At 49.7% G+C, this 24,193-nt stretch overlaps 1 protein-coding gene across 1 annotated transcript in view; it reads left to right on the forward strand.

Annotated features, from left to right (window-relative positions):
- The window catches only part of lyrm4b (LYR motif containing 4), a 42,044-nt gene that overhangs the window by 2,086 nt on the left and 15,765 nt on the right, over positions 1 to 24,193 (forward strand). The window contains exon 2 of the mRNA XM_085363213.1: positions 11,579 to 11,699. Within this exon, the coding sequence (XP_085219339.1) occupies positions 11,579 to 11,699 (121 nt within the window). The remainder of the gene's footprint in view (positions 1 to 11,578; positions 11,700 to 24,193) is intronic.

A 24,193-nucleotide genomic window follows, 5' to 3' on the forward strand; every position in this document is an offset into this window, starting at 1 on the left:
CTGGGACGCCGTCTGCAGCTGTGACAGCACTCGGCGCTCCGCACGGACATCAGAGAGTCGCCGCTCCCTGCTCGCCTCCGCGCGGAGCGCCGCTGTGTTGAATTATTGAACGGCCAGATGAGAGGTGGCCTCCTCCTGCTGCCTCTCCAAATAAAATATATTCATCCCGCCTGCCCAGAGGCAGACAGCTGGCTCGGCCCGCCGCCTCAGACGTGTGTGTGTGTGTGTGTGTGTGTGTGTGTGTGTGTGTGTGTGTGTTTGGAGGAGAGCTTGTGAAATCAAACTTCGGTTAGTTCATTACCACATCAATAACGCTGGTGTCTTTCTGCGGGTGGAGTTCAGCTCCTTCAGCTGCAGTCCTGCTGAGAGGACGTGGTCCTCTGTGACTACATGTACCAGCATGCTCTGCTCCTGAAACCACGTTACTGTGACACCAGCTGCTACAGAAATGAAACTAAATCAGGAAGCTCGAGTTTGAAGAAATGCATGAAACAGGAGAGTCTGTCCTCCTGGGTTAGACGGGCCCTCAGGTGGGCACCCACCTGTGTGGGCACCCACCAGTGTGAGCACCCACCAGTGTGGGCACCCACCTGTGTGGGCACTCACCTGTGTGAGCACCCACCAGTGTGGGCACCCACCTGTGTGGGCACTCACCTGTGTGAGCACCCACCAGTGTGGGCGTGCAGCTGAAAGCCTGGTTTACCTGTGAGTGCATGAAACCGGGTTTTTTTATCTGGGAGGTTAAAGCCTTTGTGGGGCACCAAACCTTTTCATATGGAGGAAATAAACTCTTTAAAGGTCTCAGGCTGAAGCCAGACTCCACCCAGCTCCACCCAGACCCCGCCGTGTTTATTCTGCTGGTTTTAGTCAGTGTGTCTTTGGACAGTCCAAACCACGATGATGCATTACTGCCTACTCGTACTTTGCAAACACCCTGTTCAGCACAGCTGTCTTACCTTGGCGTACCTGTTGCTCCAGGCCCACCAATGATCTTCCTCACAGAGACACGCCCTCGGTGCTGGATGGTCAGGTCTCCTTACTGGGCAGGAAATGGGAAACCTGAATGTTCATTACATCATCAGCGATACCTGAGCTAACTTCCTGAGCCGGGACTGATAATCTGATCCATGGACCAGATCAGGGCATCTTTAGTTACTTTCTGAGTAATTTATTACATGTAACCATTGGCTACTGAGAAGAGTAATCAGAGTACTTTCCCCCAGAGTAAACTCCCTGTAGCTGTTAGCTTTGCTTTTTAAGGTTTTCTTCTCTCAGTTTAGTTTTTATTAGTTTCAGTGTTCATTTTAGTCTGATTCTATCGTCATTATTGAGGGCATGTGTCAGGAGTGTCGGAGTAACCACGTCCATCAAAGCCTCGTCAGGACGTTTCAAAAGTGTCTTTTTACCAAACTCTCAGATAATGAAACCAACAGTGTTAGTTCACTCTAAGAGCCTGTGTTCTGCTCTGAGGTTTCCTCCTGTGAAAAGGGAGTTTTTCCTCCCCACTGTCTCCACCCTGTGCTCACAGGCCTGAGTGAGTCTCTCTGGACTGTTGCAGAGTCTACCGTATGAATATGAGGCGACTGTAGTTGTGATTTGGCGCTGTATCAACAATATTACAGTTCAATTCAATTTTATTTATATAGCGCCAAATCACAACAAAAGTCGCCTCAAGGCGTTTCATACATACAGAGAAAAACCCAACAATCATATGACCCCCTATGAACAAGCACTTTGGCGACAGTGGGAAGGAAAAACTCCCTTTGAACAGGAAGAAACCTCCAGCAGAACCAGGCTCAGGGAGGGGCGGGGCCGTCTGCTGTGATTGGTTGGGGTGAGAGCATCCTGCATGTTTAAACGTGTGCTTTTGGTTAAGCTTTGCAGGCTGTGTGAGGGCGGCTGCAGCTGAGCTCTGGTTTACTTGTGTTTTGATCGCAGGCTCGTTTTCTGCTGTTTCTGTGTCAGAATCATTTTCACATAGTTGTTTTCTAACGTTAAGAGCAGCCTCGGGGTGAGAGCGGCGCAGCAGGGGCCTCAGGTTTACCAGCCAGTCTGCTGCCAGTCACAAAGTGGAGCCATTACGATCTTCCAGGAAAAAGTGCATGAAAACAAATGAAAAGAAGCGAGCGGGAGAGCGGCGTTTAATCCTCCTAAGCCTCAGCTTGTGCTGGAGCCGTGTACCTGCGCGCTCGCCGGGTTGTTGTGGAATGACCTGAATATGCCAGACGTTGCTGCAGGCTGTGTTTTGTTGTTTCGCTGTCTTCCTTCCTGGGAGGAGAGATGGGAGACTTTGGCTGAATTTGGAGGGCTTTGCCAGAGAGGAGGAGGAGCTGGATAAACAGGCGTCGGATGAAACATTCATGATTCTCTGCAGGAAAATTAGATCATTGCTGCAGCTGAAAGGTCGCAGCGAGGCCGACGCATAAAGTCAAAGGCCAATACATTAGGAACAGGTTGGAGAAGAGGGTTAAAACAGCGTTCCTGTGATGACGGGACGGGGTGACACCCGGCTGACGGCTGTGGAGCTCATGAACATTTTACTGCAGTGCACCCGGAGACCAGCAGGGGGCCCCGCTTTGCTTTGTTTTCTAATTATGTAAAAATGTAAATTTCTCCCTGTTTTTATTTCTCGGGGAATTCAGGACCTCTGCAGGTCCTTGAGCAGCCTTAAAACAAATCTTTGAATATTGTTAGAATTTCATTATGATTCCCAGAGCTGGGAATAACGAACAGTCTTTAACCACAGAGCGACACAGCCAGCATCTCTGACCGCTCTCCCGTTTAAGCTCTGTCCTGTCTCCTGGTTCCTCGCCGCATCTCCTCGCTTGGATTTCCGTTTCCGGGAAGCGGATGAAGGAGCAGGGAGGCCAGTGTGGCGAGGGTCCAGGCCCCGAGCGGCGTGCTCGCGTGATTTCTCTCAATGTACAACATGCACGTTAACACTCTCATCCTTAGACTCAGTGACAAGCTCACACACTGTGTAGTCGATGGACACGCCCACTCTGGTGACCTCGAGCTGCCACCATCTTGGCCTGGAGCGAGGCCTGGTTGGCGGACAGCTCGTGCGTCGTTGCTCCAGGATGAAGGTTGACAAGAGATCACAGTGAAATATGAAGGACTGAGTCAAAGGCGGAGACTCTATTGTGTTCTATTATGAATAGAGACGATAAATAAGTGAGTGACGAGCGTGATGGTGGCAGCTTTAGCGGTGCTGTAGGCAGGCGCTGCACGGACGCCTTCCTGGCCGCACGTTGCAGTAAGGTGGACGTTACACAGGGATCACAGAGGCAGCGGGCTGAGGAGGCGGTGCCGTGATGGGAGCTGGTGACGTCATCGCGGGGAGGAGGAGTTTATACGGGTCGTAGTTGATACAGGAGGAGGTGTGGCGGATGCATCACTGTCTCCTCCTGTTTGACCCAATTATAAAAGTCCGGTTTTATTCTGTGACCTCAGTAAGTCCTGATGTTTATGGAGTCTGAGGTCACAGAGCGAGCGCGGCTGCAGTCGCCCCCTGCAGGCCGTTAGAAATGGTGCAGGTTGAAGGAGCTCTGCAGTGTTAAAACCCTGCAGGCGGGATCCTGGCTGCCAGTAAAGCTCAGCTTTCAGCGCGGGGCAGCCGGCAGCCCGCTCTGTTTTATTTGTTTGTTAATTATGTAAAAACATTTCTACATGTTTTTATTTAGAAAGTGGATTCAGGGCCCCCGAGGGTCCTTGAATAACAAGTGCTTGTTACTGTGCGTCAGGATGGAACGACTCTCCTGCTGTGGCGCTGCAGCCTTGTGCTGCTTCTCCGACATGTGACGATCCGCTGAAGTCTCTCTCAGCCAATCTCACAAACTTGGCTGACATCCTGCGGTGTGCGCTCACCTGTTCCAGCTCACACACTGAAAATCCCTGCAGGGCCCACAGCCACAGGTGAGGCCCACAGACAAGGAGGGAGGGAGGGAGGTGAGGAGGAGGCAGAAGTAGGTCATCCTCTCTGCACCGGAGCAACAAAACACCAAAAACAAACTGATCCAGAGTTTGTGTCTCAGAGTCTTTCACTTTGTCCTCATCAGTATTTCCCCCTCCCCCCCTCTCCTCCCCCTCACTCCTCTCTCTCTCCCTCCCTCCCCCTCTCTCCCCTCTCTCCTCTCTGTCTTCTTCTTCTCTCCCTCTCTCCCTCTCCTCTCTCCCCCTCCCCCTCTCTCCCCTCTCTCCCCTCTGTCTTCTTCTTCTCTCCCTCTCTCTCTCTTTCCTCCCTCTCTCCTCTCCCTCCCTCTCTCCCCTCTCTCCACTCTCTCCCTCTCTCCTCCCTCTCCCTCCACTCTCTCCCTCTCTCCCCCTCCCCCCCTCTCTCCTCTCTCCCTCTCCCTCCACTCCCACTCCCTCCCCCTCCTCCTCTCTCTCTCCTCTCCCTCCACTCTCTCCACTCTCTCCCCCTCCCCCTCCCCCTCTCTCCCCTCTCTCCTCTCTCTTTCCTCTCCCTCCACTCTCTCCCTCTCTCCTCCCTCTCCCTCCACTCTCTCCCTCTCTCCCCCTTCCCCTCTCTCCTCTCTCTTTCCTCTCCCTCCACTCTCTCCCTCTCTCCTCCCTCTCCCTCCACTCTCTCCCTCTCTCCCCCTCCCCCCTCTCTCCTCTCTCCCTCTCCCTCCCCCTCCCCCTCTCTCCCCTCTCTCCTCTCTCTCTCCTCTCCCTCCACTCTCTCCCTCTCTCCCCCTCCCCCTCTCTCCCCTCTCTCCCCTCTGTCTTCTTCTCCTCTCCCTCTTTTAAAAATAGCTCTCCCCCTGACTTCGTCAGCCGTGTGCTGACAGCAGATAACAAACCTTCTGATGATGAAATAATCGTGGACATCTCCTGCTTTTCACTCCTCCAGCCTTTCCCGCCCTCCTCTGTCCTTCCTCATCTCCTTCCCTCGCCTCCTCAGCTCCTCTCAGTTATTCTGCTTCCTTGCTTCCTTCCTTCTCGTCTCCTGGAGATCACACGACTGAATTCCCTCTGAAGTGACGACTCGCCCGAGTGCAGAGTTAGCTCGTTCACACAGGAAGCTTTCAAACACGAGTCTCCCTCGGTGCAGAGTCGCAGATCAGTTATTCATGGAGTACGGTATCAGTGATTGTCAGTATTGATTCATAATCGACTGATAAACTCAGATAACCTGATGCGTTAACAAAGTTAGACTTTAATTCTGCTGATCGGTGTGTTAGTGAGTGTGTGAAGCAACTAAATGGTTGTTTTTGATATAAAAAGTGCTCCACCCAAGCCTCGTCTCTGCAGAGCTTCCTGGGTCTGCGACGGGTCTGCTCCCAGCTAAAGAACGCTTCGTCTGGGAGGCGTCACGGGGTCAGAAACCTCCGAGCCCCTCCCTCTGTGAGCCCGCCACACTCACGGGGTCCTGCAGGACTGGACGGGGTCGACACTGGCTGCTGCAGGAGGAGAATCTAAGTGTTTAATTACAGTGTTTTAAAGTTCCTCTATGACTCGACAACAACATGTATTAAAAGACTGAATGCTGTGCGTCAGTAAACATCAGCCGGCCGGTGCGAGGACCTCAGCGGTGTTTCCTACGTGCTGATGGATGCACGGCTACAGCGTTGGCTGCAGCGAGTGTTTCCATGCTGATGATTGGGTGCTCATTGCTTTCAGTTTAGTTTTTGAAGCCACAACAGGCACGTTTAGGTTTCTGAGCATGCTCAGTAGATCCTTTGACTTGCTGGGCAGCTTATCGGCTCTATCCCGGGAACATCACAGGATTGAAACTGTAGCTTTGGATAAAGGATGTCTGGAAAACATTTGCTTAGCCTGCATGAGGCTGACTGTGGATAAACAGAGCACAGACCTGGACCGGATCCGTCCCGTCGACTGTCTGCTGCTCTGCTCTAACCTGTCAAAGCGTGAGAACCAGCCACAGTCTGAAGCTGCCCAGCGTCAAAGCTTTTAAAGGACACTGGGAGCTGCAGTCATTGTAGTCCACAGGTGTTTGAGCCTAGTAGCTGTTACCTGATCACACGATGGCTTGGTTATAAATACCTTTTATAATTAGGTTACACTCGGTGTCTGTGTGAAAGATCCAAAGTGAAGTTTGACTTTGAGACTTCGGCCTTCGGTCCATCATCCTGTGCCACTTCCTGTCCAGAGGAGATATTGAGCTGCCTGGCGGGCGTTTCCAACACTTTCTAATCTCTTTGTTGCTCTTTTATTTATTTATTTTCTCGTCTGTCTTTTTGTTTTGCTCATTAGCGCAGCGCTCATTACACCGGGTCCATTACAGCTGAGGGTTTGTATGAATCAGGGTGATGGAGAGCCTCGAGACCTCGTCTCCGGCCCTGCTGAGCCTGAAAGGGGAGGCCGGACGTTTGAATGACAAACTCTGAGAAACTTGGGAAGATGTTTGTCCTTCCCAAACCCATCATCCTTCATTTTCTCGTTTATACTCAGTTATACTTCCCTTTCATTGGTTTCTCTCTCGATTCATCGTTCTTTCTTTGTCGTAGTCTGTTCACTCTTCCTTCTCTGTATTCTTTAGCTTGGTTGTGTTTTTCTGTTCTGCTTGTCCTTCTGCTTGTAGGGCTACTTTAAAAAACTGCATTTGCTTTGGCCGATATTTGCAATCTCAGTTATTTACCAGGTTAACTCTTTACCCCTCGAAGGCCTGTGAGGGAAACCCTTGAAGCTCTTTTCTGAACGGAGTGGTTTGTTGCATGTTTCGGGCCTGCTCATCGGGCAGAATGAGTCTGCATCGGACGCTGGTGACGGTCTCTGCCTACAGCTGACCTCGGAAACCTGAGAACTGGTCGTCAGAACTCGTCAGTCGTGCAGGGAGCTCGTCAGATCAACGCGTTAAACCGTCCTCATGCAATTATTCAACTGCTCATTTGTTTTTGTAAATGACTTTTGTTTAAGAGTTTTAAACCTTCCAGGATGAACTGGAACTATCAGCAGAACCACGAAACGGTTGCTTTGGATTTATTTCCCAAACGTCTCTGATATCGAGACTGCGAGGTTCTACGTTTGTGCAATACCGCTTTAAACCACACGATGGTGCAGAGAGTTTAACCGAGAGCACTTTCCTGCTGCAGTGCGGATAAAGACACGGGGTTAGCTCGTAACGTCATCACACTTCCATTTATGCTCGCCGTTACGGCGCAGGTAGCCGAGTGATAGGTGTCGCCACTCAGGCCTGAAGATTAGACGGCGGTCGACTCGCACAGTCACCAGAGAACCGGAGCTGGCAGCTTCAGCTGCTCGTCTACACCTGCTGAGAAACGGGCAGCTGCGACCTCTGACCTCAGAGCGCTGTCACAGGTGAGCCGCTGACAGACCTTTGATTGGTTCAGGTGGATCTCGAAGGCTTTGGTGTTTGGAGCTGTTGTGCACGCTGCAGGGCGAGGTGTTTGTGATTTACAGCACGGACAAACTTCACGTTGAAAAAAAATGAGAAAATCATCCTGATTGTTTAATGTCCAGAATCCTTGAAGCTCGGACGATGATGATGAAGATGATTGAGACCAGGCTGGGTGATTGTCTTCATCTCCTCCCGCCCTTTTCCTTTCCTCTTTGCTTTCATCCTACACTAAAACATTTCTCCTGATTTTTCTTCCCGACTTCCTTAATTGCTCATTTCCTTCTCCAGCGTTACCCTTCATCCCTTTCCCGTCTCCGTCATCCTTTTCCTGTGTTTATGCTTCATTTCCTGTGTTTATTCCTTTTTCCTTCATCCTTCCTTTCTGTCTTAGTTTTTGTCTTCTTCCACTACAGCTTCGTTTCCTCCATCCTTTCTGTTTCACTGTCAAACCAATCTCGAGTCGTTTTCCTCGCCGCTCCCTGTCACGTCCTTGTAATGAGCGCCGTATTTAACCGCGGCATGTAAATCTGATCCATCACACTTTTATTGGTTCTGTCTTAAATCCTAAATGAGCTCGAGACACAAAGACAGACAGAGAAGACGAATGGCTTTGCTGTAACTTCCCAAGGTTGGCGTTGTACTTTCTCCACATCGGAGGAGCTGCCAGCTGTAACGAGGCTCCGAGACCATCGACACAGAGCGCTGGAAATTAAACCAATAATCATTTTCACTGCCGCGGCTCCTGCCAGAAAATTCCCCGGTGTTTGTAATTTGTCTGTTTGCATTTGCTTCTCGGTGTGTACTTATTATCTGCAGCCACCACACTCCGTGGTCCTGGTGGCTGCAGATGCAGCAGAAAGCCGAGGGAAGCATTGGGGTGCGGCGCTGCTCGGGTTTGAGGTTAGCGAGGTCCCGAGCTGGCAGATTTCTAACACCTACGCTGCCAGCTGCTGCCGTGGCTGCTCAGAGTGTGGAGGAGACAGAAGCTGTTTCACTCTGTAAAAATAAAATCTGAGAGAGGATATGTCGAGCTCGCTCCCTGGTGTGTCGGGCAGGTGATGCAGAACGGCAAACAGGCTCACACACTTTGGCCTTTCACATATAAAACGTCGCAGCGTTTCCCACACGCTGACTTTACCTGGTGGGGCTGGTTTCAGAGTTATTCTTACTCCTTCGTGTGTCCAGGAGAATCGTGCACCAAAGTTAAGTTACTGCTAACCAGTAGCTGATCGCAGCGAGTCGGATCTGGTGTCTCCAGCCGTCTGTGTCCACGGCGGACGATGATCGAGGAAAAAGTCTACCGACAAACCCGGCTCGACTGTCTTAGACTGGAGATGGAGGACCACGCCACCCAGAACCTGCCAGACGTGGAGAAGTGGTCATCAGGGACAACCATCATGTAGGCCAGGATGGGGGAGGTGGAGTTTGTCCACAGGACTCAGTTTAATTAAGAAAACATGGTTTCACCTGACGTAAACACTTCTGTGGGAAAGGATGTCGTCACTTTCACATGGCTGCGTTTGTGTGAAATATTGTTGACGTGGGGTCTGAAACACGACCCAACCTTTGGTCAGCAAATTCCAACGAAAGGTTGCACAAACAGAAATCTGATGCCTCTAATCCAGTCCTCCTTCAAAGTGTTCAGCTTGTGTTGCTTTAGAGAAATATTTATTCAGTTCAACTCCAAAGAAACCTACACAGTGGAGGCCAAAACGCGTAGTTAAAGGAGTTCGTGCCAGTGATGAAGACGGAGGAGGGGACCACGTCCAAAATCCAAATCTTTGCTTAAAAACAAGCGGAAGCAGGCAAAAAGGCAAACTCTGTAAAACTGTCAGTGACAAGGTAAGATGAACCGGATCAGGGAAAGCCCGAGGAGCCTGACAGGTGAGCTCGGAGTGTGTGTGGTAATTGGCAGACAGGGAGCAGGTGTGGAATAAAACAGTGAGACTAATGAGGGCAGCACAGACGGTCTGAGGGGGAAACAACAAAGGAAGGAAGTGAAAGCAACACAAGAACCAATGATTAGAAAACAGGAAATAACTCTGTGCAGTGACCGAAAGAATGAAATCACTGATGCAAGCGGCTGATGGGCCTCTGTGATGGACTCGGAGCCACAGCTCCTCCACGTCCAGAGGGGACGGGGGAGGTGGTGAGGGCATCCGGTTAGGATCCTATCAGGAGGCCGCGAGGCAGAGCCAGAACTCAGGTGGACGGCGATGCTCGAACCAAAACGTCACAGCAGTCCAAACTCTGAGAGACGTCCGTACCTCTGGCTCAGCTTTTTCTACATTCAGTGAAATGACGGCGGTTTTTCAAAGTCGGGTTCGAACACGTCGTTTGTGTGTGATTATCGTCGATGCAGTGATACAAACTGGAGACTTTGAGTTTGTTGGTAGAAGCCCGTCTGCCTCTCAGCACATCTGAATAAACGGTGATGAAGTTTAAAGTCTTTGAACAAAAGTATCTAAAAAACATCAATAAATACACAAAGACGATGAAGACGATGAAGGCTGGTGCACACACGTAATCAGAGCTGTCAGAGCGACACACACACAGTCGTCTGCGGTCTCTCACGCTGACATCTCCTCTCAGCGAGCATCGGTTTATCGATCGCGGCGCTCTCTGGACGTTCTGCAGCTCTCGTGTTTTCTTGTGAGAATCTGCAGGAAATCAAATCAGCGCAGGTCAGGGAAGCGTGGCGTGGAGTCCCGCCGCCCTCCGGCTGCAAACACAGCCTGCAGCCTTTACAGCCGACAGTCCGCCGAGTGCATCGGGCTGTCTGGCCCGAGAAACGAGGGGCTGTCAGGTCGATGTCACTGCAAACAGAGATTTAAGTACCTCAGTTTCACTTCTGATAAACTCCGTGTTTGTTCAAATGCTTCTTGTAGAAAAGGTGTCATCGTGGAAATCAAACTTCCACCCCCGCTCTCGTTAACGCCGCGCCGTTTTGACGTTTTGAGACCCCTGAGATGTGAGAGCGCTCCCAGAGTAACCGGCCCTAAAGCTGGATTTTATGGCCAAATGCTAGAAAATAACGATGTTGTTCGACCACAGAGGGAAGCAAATCTGTTTATGGCTGCTGCAAACAGCCACACTCGAAGGTGGAGTGGGAAGCTCGCCATAAAAGCAAAGGGAGGCAGAGGGAGCCATGACAGGGAATAAAGCAGAGGAAGGATTTATGTAGGAAATGAAAAAGATCGGGAAGTTTCAGCAGAAATTCCTCCTGAAGAGCTTCTGTCCCCACTGAGAAGCTTTTCTGATGATGTTCATCCTCACAGCCAAACATGGACGCCACACCAGCGTGCAGCCGCGCGCTCTGAAATAAACGTGTTCAAAACGTGAGCTGACGTCTGATTTATTTTCCATTTCCAGAGTTTCAAAAGAGGAGCTTTGATTTGGACACCTTTTATTTTGAAAAATTCCTTGTATTTACTCGTACCACTTCCTGCTGTGCAGCACGACTCGTGTCGATGCGATCGGCTCCGGCTGTGTCCGAGCTGGAACGCCGTATTCCCGGGATGATGCTTCACTAAGACAGGACGCGGTGGTCCGGTGGATGTGAAGGGACTCCACATCACTTTGTGACGGGAGGTTGCGTGTCATCAGTATCCTACGCTCTCATTGGTCACTTCAGCCACTCCTGAAGTTTAGAAAACTCGGACGTCTCTGTTAGTCACTTTCTTCGTGGTGCTTCCTGAAGAGACCAAAGCTGGATGGACTGCACGTCCTCCAGATGTTTGGTAGGACACCATCCAATCCAACATCTGGACGCTGGGTGGTTTTGGGGTCATTTTGAGAGCAGAGCTGATGGAGGCTTTATTACTTCATGATACACTGTAGCACTGACCCTGGAGACGAGGTGTCCCGCCTGGTTGCTGAGAGGGTCGTGGGCTCAGGCCTGTGGAGGGACGATCTGTGTCTCCACAGCTGTCCTGTTGGGTGGTCAGGACTCTGGACCTGCTGGTCTCTGATGTTGAGGTTCTTCTGTTTTGCTGGTTTTCCGCTCTGTTGTTGCTGTTTGCTCTCAGCGCGCTGCCTGCAGCTTTGTCATGTGCACTAATTTGTCTTTTTTATTTGTTTGTTTGTCGTCGCTCGTCTGCAGGTCCCTCCTGTGCTGTTGTTCAGGTTTCAGAAAGTCCTCCGAGGCTTTCACCGTCTCAGCTGCACAAACGTTTCTGTTTACTGCTCAGTGCCACTGTCGTTTCCTGCAGACGCGATGAATGAAACTAAGCTCTGTGTGTGTGTGTGTTACAGAAACTATGCACTACAGCGTGTCCGTGATGCCTTCAAGGCCAACAGAAATGTAGAGGATCCAAAGGCTGTGGAGAGACTGATGGAGGAGGGATGGCAGACTCTGGCACTGATACAGAGACAGGTGTGACACACACACACACACACACACACACACACACACACACACACACACACACACACACACACACACACACACAGGTTTGTACTGCTGTTGTTGTGAGGACCTGCCTGTGATCGTGCCCTCCACACTGACACTAAAACACCGGGTGAAAGGAAAAGTTAAGAGGAAGTGAGATCATCGAGCAGTTTCCCTCTCAGTGTTTGTTCAGCTCTGAGGATGAACCGAGCTGGGGGATCATTTTTGTTCCAGCAGTTAAAGTTATAACAGCAGTGGAAGAGTTTGTAACTCAATATAATAAAAACTGCCTGGAAAAAATTTAACTGAAATCAAAATAAATACAGTGAGAAAAATAATTAGAATAGAATAGAATTCAACTTTATTGTCATTGCACATGCACAGGTACAGGGCAACGAAATGCAGTTTGCATCCATCCAGAAGTGCTTTAGTGATATAGATATATTACAATATATATTAGCAATAATATAGATATGTGAGTATATTACAGAAATGGGTCTAATTGCTTCTCCCCAAGACAAGAACTAACAGACTTAAAAACTCCTTTGTCCCACACGCCATCAAACTGTTTAACTCCTCTCTGGAGGGGAGAGGGAGGGGAGACAGGAGGACAAAGGAGGGGGGAACAACTAAGCTGTAGTGCCTCTGCACCTCACTGTACAATACCTTGTGCAATACTTTTTGTAAATAGTCAACAGTGCAATAGACTCAATACTTGAAATGTGCAATTCACTTGTATTTTTATTTTTTATTCCTATTTATTCTATTTATCCCCTTTGTATATTTTATTTATATTTGTCTCTGTATTTATATATATGTGTGTGTGTGTGTGTGTGTGTGTGTGTGTGTATATATGTGTGTGTGTATGTGTATATATATATATATATACATACATACACACACACACACACACACACACACACACACACACACACACACACACACACACACACACACACACACACACACAGCTTGTTCAGGTATCTTAGTGAGGACCTTCATTGACACAATGCTTTCCCTGACCCCTGACCATAACCTAATTGTAACCCTGACACTAAAACCACATTTTGAGCCTCAAACATTCCTTCAAACTTGTGGGGACCGTGAGTGTGTCCTCACAAGGGACTGTTGGTTCTCACTAGTAGAATGCAGATTTCGGTCCTCACAAAGATAGCTAGACAGGAACACACACACACACGTGTTCACACATTCTGAAGACGGGGACGTGTTGTTGCTGTTCTCGCTCATCGTCAGCAGTTGGTTAAACAAGTTGTTCGTACCTGTGATTTTTAGCTGCTACCTGAGGCTAACTGGCGCTGACAGGTGGAGCACCTCCCTCTAAGTATTACCGCTAACAGGCGTGCTAACAGGCGTGCTAACAGCGAGTATCTGGATGTAGAATTTACAGTAAAAAACACAACACCAGGGCTGAAGTGTGTTTGAAGGCCAGCAGGGGGCGATAGACTTCCAGCCCTGCAGAAGTTTATGGGTGAAGTTTGGCTCTGACGTCTGTAAAAGGTCCTGATGGGTTTGTGGGTGAGTCGATAGACCGGTTTCACCGTCACATCTTCCCCGCCCCATCACATCCAGTTTGTGTTGCCAAGATGGCGCTGAGGAATCGCACGTCGCTGTCACGGTAGAAGTCAGATGGTCAGAAGTACTGAGCCACCGCCATGCTGCGCCTGCAGGAGCTGCTCAGCTGCTGGTTTGTGTGCTGATGTTGGTGCCAGAGGGGGTTTGATTCACTGTGTGGCCCCGCCCCTTACCTTACGCGGTGGTTGAGTCGCTGTGGTTTTCTTATTATTATGGTTAGTTTGTGAGTTAGGCTAACATTTAGTCGCAGAGGAACGTGCTTCATGGTTAAAACACCTTAAATAGGAACATTTGTAGGGTCACATGACCTTCAGTCTTCTTGTTTAGTGTGAATCAGAAACTTTCCAGCAAACGTCACTAAACTGAGTGAGCAGAAACGCAGAGAAAGTTCTTTGCTGGCTTTTCTTGCCGTTCTGCTTCTTTCTCAGGTCATTTTCACGGCTTGATGTCCACTCCAGAGCATCTCTTTATTTCCTCGCTGACTCGTCTGCTTGGTTGTTATCGAGTTAGACCGCTCTGCAGCCAGGCTCTGTGCTGACTGCACGCTTTGTTTGCTGCTCGGATCCTTCACGCCTGCTGCAAATCAGAAATGATGAATTACAAAGGCTGCACGCTGACGTGTCGCAGCGCCGTGAGGCCGCAGCCTCGTTCGCGTGCTCCGTGTGGCGCCCGTCACGTATGTTACCCTGTCGTGTATTTACCGCTCACATGTCAGCCGGCCACGGTGTTCACTCCTCACCTCAGAGTTCAGAGAACATTTGATTGAGGACCCGCTCACCACCACCTCTCCCAGGCGAGGCATTCCAAGGCAGAAGCTGAAGACATTACTTCCTGTTTCGCTTTGGATCGACTCAGTGACGTCTGCTTAGACTGCTGCCTCTTTGACCCAAACTTCCAGATGGATGGATGCAGGGATGGAGGGATGGATGGATGAACAGGTGATGTAAGGTTGGATGGTTGTAGTGCAACCAGCTCCTGGAGTAAAGCTGTGAGGTGGAGTCATGGAGGTAAAATGAGCCGACGACACGTTCGAGGTTGCAGGAAAGAAGCTGAGCTGTGACAGAAGCTTGTAGAGCTCCATCTACCCGCCTCCACGTGGAGCTCGCTCTGCACACGGAGTAAGACCTCCACCTTTGTTCACCCACAGTTATTAACCGTGTCGATGTGTTTCACGCTTCAGAGTGAACTTTATTTACTTGAGTGGTGAAGGCTTGGAGGTCTGAGCACCTGAACAGGTAGAACTGAGGCCCGTTAGACACGTCACAACTTCCAAAAATGTACATTTATGGTTTTCTGGAGGTTCACACCAACGCCCGTCTCTCTCTGTGTAGTGTTTCATCCTCTGTGAGATTAAAGGCTGCAGCCAGTTTTCACACATCCACAAACGCCGGCGTCAGCACAGCGTTCTGCAGGAAACGGCGACAGCTTTGACATACAGCGTACGCATCAGCGCGCTCCGATTGGCTGGGCGGACCCGGAGCGCAGAGTGTTTTATGTTCCCATTTCACTACAGCGTGTGTGTGCGTGTGCGTGTGCGTGTGTCCTCTGCATCCGCCCACACTGACTCACAGATTAAGTGCATCAGAGCAGGAATGCTCCTGTTGCAGTACTTCAGGCTTCTGGAAGAATCCATCCCGGCTCCTGGTGGAGGAGCCTGTGTGCTTCATCCAGGCTGGCCCCTCCCCTGTGCACACATCCGTACAGTGTGTTATATAAGAGGCGGAGCAGGTGGGGGCACAAACATCTTGCCTCGGCTGACAATGAATAATAAGCTGAGTCCCTTTAAAGCATCGCGCCTCGTGTTCATTATTCATTCTCTGATAGTCAGACCGAAGGAGAAAACAACAGGTAAATGCAAACAGTCAAATACCTTTCATAACAACCCCGGGCTACATGTGCTCCCACCCCTCATTACCATACCCAGCGTGCAACAGGAAGCAGTAACCCCGTCACATGCCCGTGGCAGGTTTAAAAGTCGCCCAGCTGGTAGCGTGCCGTCAGTGCTCAAACACCTGCAGCCAGGTGTGTCCCTGAGAGGCTTCCTCTGCTCGAGGGTGGAGGTAGAGCTGGAGCCCCTCATGTGAAATATTCCAACAACAACGGGCGACGTTAGCGTGGCTTTGGCCAGCGAATGAAGAACGCTGCAGACTGAAGTGTGACTGGTTTAGAGGGCCATCCACACAACCAGAGCATGAAACCTGTGGAAGAGGCTTTATTTCCTGTCAGGTTTGGGCACCGCCCCCCGGCTCTCAGGGTCAGGTTTGACACTAAAGCTGTTAGTTGTGGTGAAAATGTGCCGTACTGGCCTCACTGAGGCTGCGACCCGGAGCCCCTCCTGCAGTTTGAACAAACAACACTGCCTCGCAGCTCGGGGACGAGCTGAAGCTCCACCTTCTGCTCACGGGGATGAGTTTAGACGTGAATGTTGCAGTTTGAGCATCGCCCTGTAACGGGTCAGAGCGAGGTGTCGCTCTGGCTCCGCCTCTCCTCTCCTGCTGACCCGGTGACCTCGCTCCTCCTTCGTTACGTGCCGCTCACCGAAGCAGCTCAGTGAGGTTGAAGCGAGCGGCTCTGCAGCCGGGCTTCGAGCCGCGCTCGTCCCTCATCGCCACTCCGCTCGCTGTCTGTTTATTTTTTGTTGTTTGTGTTTATATTCATGTGTGGGCGTACAGTGTGGATTCATCTGCCGCATGTGGGCGTACTTCTGTGACTCTGCAGCGCTGATTGTGTGCATACGCTCAAAAACTGGAGTTTGTTCTTAATTGTCTTTGTGTGTGTGTGTGTGTGTGTGTGTGTGTGCATGCCTGTGTGTGTGTTTGGGCCTTTGTAAGTTAGTTAGGGAGTAAAGATGATGGATTGCAGCTGCAGAGCCGCCTCTGTCTGTGCAGAGAAACTAAAGCAGTGTTGAATGCGAGTGCAGCAGCTGAATGCAAGCATTCAGGAGGTGAGGGGTGCTTAGCATGAACAGGGCCTTCATGTGACCTCAGCATTTTCTACTGTAACCAACAGAGAGTGAACATTTCAGGCATCACACTTCCTTTGCGTTGTGATTGGCTGGACGTCGTCACAGTAACACTGCAGCTGGTTGGAGCTCATGTTGCTACAAACGGTCGATCAGAGGCTCGGCTCTGAGTCGGGCCCCACAGACACAAACATGTTTACAGCTCTGCAGGTAAATCGTCTGAATCGTATTAAGGCCTAAAGTTTGCATTATTAGGGGCGTGGCCTCTGTGACTGACAGGTGCATGGGTACACAGGTGGCTGTAGCTGCTAGCTTCACCTGAACTGTTGGAGCCTTTTGGAGCTTTTTTAATGACATCATGTGACCAATAATATGGCTGCTGTGAGGTTACTATAGAAACAGATCGTTCAGGAAGTCTTGGTGACTGTAAATGGAAGATGGCGCCGTCCCAAATATTTGAAGGTTTGTCTTCATGCTCGCTCAGAAATACTTTTCTAGTTATTTTACTTTGAGTTTACTTTCTTCGTTTTGGCTCCATCGAAGAAATCAGTTTGTCTCCTGGAGCAGGAAGGCGACAGGTGAAGGTTCTTGAGTATTTATACATCCTGATGGACGTCCACCATGGTTTCAGGCGACACCAGTGATTCTGTTGTATGTTAATGTTAAACTGAAATCAGCCGATGTGAGGCTCGTGTGACGGGTTTGCTGCTCTGCAGTCACCAGAACAGCGTCTGAAACGCCACCACACACCAGGCGGATTCAGGAGAGGAAGCAGTGAGGCCAAACACACACGTCACAGCTAGTAACACGATTCAGTCACACTGACGGGTGTGTCATAGATGGATGCAGCGCCATCTTTGATGTGTGTGATTTACACACAGTTATAGAAATATGGAAGTAGTAATTCTCTGCTTGTAGGACTTGTTAATGTTGTGGCCTCACTCTGTCATCGTGTGTGTGTGAGAGAGTGTGTGTGTGAGAGAGTGTGTGTGTGTGTGTGTGTGTGTGTGTGTGAGAGTGTGAGAGAGTGTGTGTGTGTGTGTGTGTGTGTGAGAGAGTGTGTGTGAGCGGCGGCCTCAGAAGAGCCATTTCGCAACGATTGCTGCTGCTTAATGTCACCGCAGTGTCATGCCGCCTTCGGCCATTTTGGCTCAATTGAGATTAAATGCCACAGCGAGCGGTGAGTTATACCTGCCAGGTCTTGGTGGGGGTGTTGTGGTGGGGGGGGGGGGGGCTTCCGGGGGCCCATTACGGCTCTTGGGGGTCGGACAGAATCTCAATGAGCCCGTTCTCGCCGTTTAACAAACACGCGGAGGACTTATCTCAGCGTTCGATGGACGTGGGGGTTCAGTCGCCTCTCCGGTCTGCTCGTATTCAGCTGCAGGCAGATTGAAATCCCTCTCTGGGACGGCCGTGCTAATATTTAAACAGCTCTGCGACCATGGAGGCATAAAAGCCCTGCCGACCCTCCAGCTGCTGTGACACATCTGCATCCAGAGCATCGCAGCTGAGGCCACAGACTGTATATCAACGATGGACTGAGCCTGCAGTCTTTGCAGTGACCAGCAGGGGGCGAGCTCTTTAGTGTGACTGATTGAAAGCTTACAGAGACGTCACATGACTTATGGCTGACACAGACATGTGTTTTAACTGAAACATGAATAAATGTGAGCTGAACTGAGCACGCCCCCACCTGGCAGGGATGCAGTTTAGGTTTAAAGGGTTATAATTGGACCCTTTTATAATACTAATACTAATAATACTAAGTGCAATAATCCTTTCTGTCATCGTTGTATTTTTACTCAGTTGTATATAGTATTTGTATTTGTATTCTATTTTTATCTTATTGTATATTTATTTTATTTTATTCTACTGTATATAGTATTTTATTTTATTCTATTCTGTACAGTTGTGTACTGTATTTATTCTTATTGTATTCTAATTTTTGCCTCATAACTTTTGCACTGTCCACTTCCTGCTGTGACAAAACAAATTTCCCACGTGTGGGACTAATAAAGGTTATCTTATCTTATCTTATCTTTTACCTCGATTATGTTTGTTTAATAATAACCTGAACACAAAATTGTGCAGATCTGAGATCTTCCATGCAAACATGCAGGTGAGATTAGAGTGGGTAGGTGGAGGCTGTCCTGCCCTGTGGCAGCTGGAATAGGCTCCAACCCCCCGATGACCCTGAATTATGGATGTGTGGAAGCGGGTGGAGGTCGTAGGAGCCGGGCTGGAACTGTTTGATAGAACGATACGGGGGAGACGGGTCGCGTTTAACCCTGACAGCCTGAATTTTGTCAGGTTTAAAGACTTCCAGGAACATGTAGGAAGCTTTACTTTCAGAAAGAGGAAGTTCATTTTAAAGACACTTGTGTTTATAGAAGAAGAAACCTGCCACTGACTTTAATAAAGAGACATTTTGACCTGTTGGTGCAGCTTCTCTGCAGGAATCCCAATAAAAGCGCAGTAAGTCCTGAACTCGTAGTTTCTGCAGTTTAAATCGTTCTGTGGAGAGCTCGATGGAGTAACTGTACGTTTTATGGCGAGCAGCTGCTGTTTGCTGTGCGATATTCGCCACGAGACATCTGGTCTCCTCTGAAGATTAACCACGTCGGCCGAATTATCTCCGGCCTGAACACACGTGAACATTTCTGCTTCGGCTCGTATCTTCAGTCACATCCAGATCTGTTGTAGAGATTTATCTCCCACCTGAGTTCATATCCCGTTTCCTCCAATCTGAGGCTTTCATACTGCCTGAAACGGTATTAAACTGGATTATTTCCTCTCGGCTGCCTTATTGTAGGCATGTTTGCATGTGTGTGATTTATGTGGTCAGTGGTTATGGATTTTCTTCAGGGGGAAGCAAGCAAACAAATTATTTTCTTGTTAGTTTAATTGATTTTGGTTTTACGGCCCCTTTATTATTGTCCCTGTTAAACTTGTGCTAAATGTGGCTGTTAGCAGGTCCAGTTTACACAAAGACACCATCACAGTCCGGCTTTTTCCCCACCGATGTGGTCCTGGTCATTTTTTAAGAGGAGTTTTATTCACTCAAACATCCTGAAAACGTTTGTTATCAAATAGGCTAACAGGCTGGTGTTATTTTTGGCTAACTCTGTCCTATCAGAATATGACAAACAAAGTCGTCACTCTGGCTGACGAACTTCAGAAAGTCCAACCCACAAAGTGCTACGTGGGTTTCTAGAGATCACAGCGTGAGGGTTTGGTTACCAGTGAAGATGTTGGACCTTAGATGGTGAGTGAGGTAACAAAGACTCGTCGCCTGAACTCTTTGTGGATCGTGTTAAAACGCCGTTGTGGCGGGCACAGTCTGTGATGCCGTGCAGGGACGGTGGACGCACCTACACAGCATCTGCAGTCATGCGCAGCAATCTTAAATACTGTAATGGGCCCTGTGTTTGCTAAAGTAAAGTGCGTGCTGAAAAGCTTGAAAATGTCATCGGGTCCGCCGTGGTCATTTACATTTGTCACGTTCGAGCCAAGGCTGAGCACAGCCGCTTTGGCTTTGGTCCACCTCGTGACCATTTAGCTCCTGCCAAAACTTTACCTGCTGCTCTGTTTCCAGCACAGCAGTCCAGTACAGATCACTGTAGATGCAGAGCAGCCACCCGCGTGCTCTACCTTCCTGTCATCGTGAGGTATTTACTTGGAGCAAGCACCCTTCCTCACAGAGGCTCCAGAGTTTCCTGCCAGAGAACTCTGAGGTCGCTGAAAAAGACACGCTCCTCAGCATTGGTCTACTTTGTGCCAAGCACCGCCCACAGCTCACACTTATACACGGGCTTGATTGCATATAACGTTATCCTGCTGTAACCACCATGTTAGCCTTTTCCAAAACATGAAGATGAACCACACGGAGGCGGATGCTCAGACTCACGACCCTCCAGAAGACCTGTGAAGGTAGAGAGCCGATCTCAGCCGGGTCGAACGGCGTCTTCTGAATTCAAGGTTCAATCAGCACTCTGGAGTAAACAGGGAGGCTGAGCAGAGTCTCCGGCTTCTTGGAAGTCAGCATGTTAATCCAGTAAGATCACATGTGAGCCCCACACCCAGGTGTGCTGTGAGAGTTTCATGACAGCTGGATGAGCTCCAGCCGCACGAGAGCCAGAAATGGATGAAATGTGACCGAAACCAACTCGGCTAAAAGTCCTCAAACTGGTTCTAAGACTCAAAGAAAGCTTTTATTTCTAGTTGTGAGCAGATTTATGGGCATTTATTCACAATAGAAATCAGACAAAGTCACGCTGCATCTAAAGATGAGGATATCGCATGTATGTCTTCACTGAGCAGCCACTCGAGGAGGACAGGATGCAAAGTGTTTGGAACCAAGTGTGTCGACAGAAGCAGGAACGTGTTGGATTCGTGTATCTGAGGATTTTCAGGAAGTTTCATATGCATGAAAATCTCTGCTCGGTTTCAGGTTTGTGGGGATACCAGTGATCAGAGTTTATGAACAACATCCAGCATCTGTGCTGCTGTTCCCTCCAGAGTCAGCCATGTTAGAGATGAGGTTTTAAATAACTTCAAGCAGGACCAGTGAAGTGTTTCCCGATGCAGGAGATCAGTCCTGCGCTCCCCTCAGAGCTCTTTCTGACGCACTGACGGGGGACCAGAGATTTTGGGAAAGCCTGAGCCAGACAGTAGCTGAACTGAAAAGTAGGGCAACACCCTGCGTGAAAGCCTGCGTCACCTCCTCCTCCTCTTCACCTCGCTATCCCCCCGTTTCCTCTCTTGCTCTTCCTCCACATTTTGATCGGTGAAAATCCGCGGCCTTCCTCCCTCCATCCCAGAGAAATCCCACACCTTTATTGCTTCTTTACACCCGGCTGCCCCCACAGGTCCTGATAGCTTTACCTAGCTTTAGACACACACACACACACACACACACACACACACACACACACACACACACACACACACACACACACACACACACACACACACTGCAGAGCAAACTCTATTAAAAAGGGGAGGGAGTAGCTCAGGTGGATGAAAGCAGACAGGTTTTCCTCGCTCTCCTCTTCCTCCTCCTCCTCCTCTTTCTCAGCCTCAGCGAACATCACACAGACGTTGTAGAGGAGGCAGGTCTGCAAATCTACAAAGGAGACCTCTTAATTAGAGCTGGAGCTGCAGTTTATGTGCTGAATTATGCATTTATCACAGCTGAGAGGGGACTCGAGCCTTTCACACGCTGCATCGTGTGTCTGTTAGTGAGAGCTGGGCATCATTTCCTCATGCACAGCACCGTCACTACCATTGCATGTCACAGTGAAATAACCAGAAAGTGTCACTTTAAACGATGGAGTTTAATATATTGGACCGTAAATGTGAGATGTAGACTGATGGGCGTATCCATAGTGACCTGGTGATGTCACCTACAAGACTGGGGCGCCACATTTTGAGGCTGTTAAAGGTGATGCTTGAGTGCTGCATCACTGAAAACGGGTTTTTGTTTCTTTACGGCGGCCACATCAGCCTGCTCAGAGCGGCTGGGGAGGACAGGAAGTCAAACACTAGACCAGCACAGAGAATCCTGTCACTTCAAAATAAAAGACCCAGTGAAGAGACGCTGGAGCGATTTAAAGACGAGGATGAAGAAAAGTCGACGACACGTCAAAGCCTCGGAGTATTTCAGGTTGTTTCTGGGAGATCAACTACGCTTACGTCACGCACACAAAGCGGCGTAGAGCTTGGTCCGAATGTACTCGAGATGCACAACAAAGTCCTGATGAGCTTCTCCTGCAAACAGGAGCTGAAAAGTCTTTATTTCAGTCGCTCTGAAGAAGTGACGAATGCAAAGATAAAAGTGAAATCCAGCCTCAGAGAGAGCTGAACGGTGTAACCTCAGATCTCGCTCCCCTCTCATCTCTTTGGTCCTCACATCATCGGCAGCCCCACAACTCCCCCAAAAACAGAGAGAGAGCTGAAGTATTGATTTCTGAGCAGCGAGGCCCTCAAAGACTCAAACCCTCGCTCCCCTCTGAAGCCGCCAACACGCAGCTGGGCAGCTTTAACAAAATAAAAAGGCGAATCACACATGAAGCCTCCGGGATCCTTAAAAACACGCTGGGCAGGATCGGCCTGAACACTCGACCGGGCTCGGGCTGTTTGAATCATGTGTGGTTTTAATCTTCTGCTACAGTAAAATAATCAATAATCATGTAAATCTGTTGGTGTTCAGCAACATTCGCCATGAATCTTAGCTGCTGGCAGCCATCACACCAGCCTGAATGCTAACCGGTATTAAAGATTAGGATCTCCCAGTTTGGGCGATGGGAAGGTGGAGCGTGAGGTGGGCTGGTGGGATGGTACTGCAGACGAAGCTTTGTTTTTACCCCACCACACCGTCCTTTACAGGTCCGACTGTAGCGGCTTCATCAGGGCGCTGCTGTGTGAGCCAGAGTTACAGGAAGTACAGAGTGAAGTACTTCCTGTAACAACCAGCAGGAGCCCAGAGATGGAAGGGATTCTGGAGCGTCTCAGGTTTTGTCTGTAGACGGTTCCTCCACACTCGTCCCATCCATCCATCCATCCATCCATCCATCCATCCATCATCTGCTTATCCGAGGCCGGGTCGCAGGGGCAGCAGCCCAAGCAGAGAAGCCCACCCCTCCCTCTCCCCAGCCACCTCCTCCAGCTTATCCGGGGGAACACCAAGGCGTTCCCAGGCCAGCCAAGAGATATAATCTCTCCAGCGTGTCCTGGGTCTGCCCCGGGGCCTCCTCCCGGTGGGACATGCCTGGAACACCTCACCCAGGAGGCGCCCAGGGGGCATCCTTGTGCCCAAACCACCTCAGCTGGCTCCTTTCGATGTGGAGCAGCAGCTGCTCTACTCTGAGCCCCTCCCCGATGGCCGAACTTCTCACCCTATCTCTAAGGGAGAGGCCAGCCAACCTTCGGAGGAAGCTCATTTCTGCCGCTTGTATCTGCGATCTCGTTCTTTCGGTCACTACCCACAGCTCGTGGCCATAGGTGAGGGTAGGGACGCAGATCGACCAGTTGAGAGCTTCGCTTTTACGCTCAGCTCCCTCTTCACCACAACAGCAGCGTCCGCATACTTCCAACAAGTCATCATCATTTTCATCAAACCGCCGAACCCAGATGGTCAGAACTCGATTGGTTAAAAAATGTTAATTATGTAATTCTGAATTTTAAATATGACTTCCACTGTTACACCGCCTCCCACCCTGTAACGGTGTGTGTAAACAGGAACTTTTTAAAGTGGGCGTGTTTCTGTGACGATGTGGTTGATGCTGCTGGTCCGGGTTCTAAGCATGAATCATTTCTGTAGCTGCTTTGCCGTGTTAGATGTTCGTAGATATGTTTCTCATCACGTTTCGTCCCTGAACGCTGCAGAGAGACTGCACATCGCTTTAGCACCTCCCCCTCATCCTCCTCTTGTTGGGATATTTTCTGGTACTTTCTTTTGTTTGTTTGCTTTCTTCTATTCTTGGAAATCTGGAGCTGATGCAATGATGATATTCCATCGTCCTCCTCAACACACACACACACACACACACACACACACACACACACGCTGCATGATGAAATTCATTGACTGGAGAAGGCAATGTGATGTGAGGACAACAGTGAGCAACGAGAGGAGGAATGCAGGGAGACGATGGGAAGAATGAGGGAGGAGGAAGAGTTGTGTTTGTGCTGATGTTGGAGGTGATGGCTGCACGTGTTCGTCAGTTTGTCCTTAATGACACATTAATAGCACGCCCGCCGAGCTTCATCCTCTGGTCGAACTCTTGAACCCGAAGGCTGCGGCGCCATGTTGGGTTGGAGAAGCAGCTCATGAGCAGCTCGGAGCAGTGACGGAGGAATGACCATGAGCCCTGCAGAACCAGGCAGGTTCTGCAGGGCTTGGTGCAGGGTGATTAGCTCACAG

This window comes from Diplotaxodon limnothrissa, linkage group LG9 (genome assembly GCF_057381915.1).
Source record: "Diplotaxodon limnothrissa isolate DT_005_m linkage group LG9, D_limnothrissa_male_GT1.1, whole genome shotgun sequence".
Lineage (NCBI taxonomy): Eukaryota > Metazoa > Chordata > Actinopteri > Cichliformes > Cichlidae > Diplotaxodon > Diplotaxodon limnothrissa.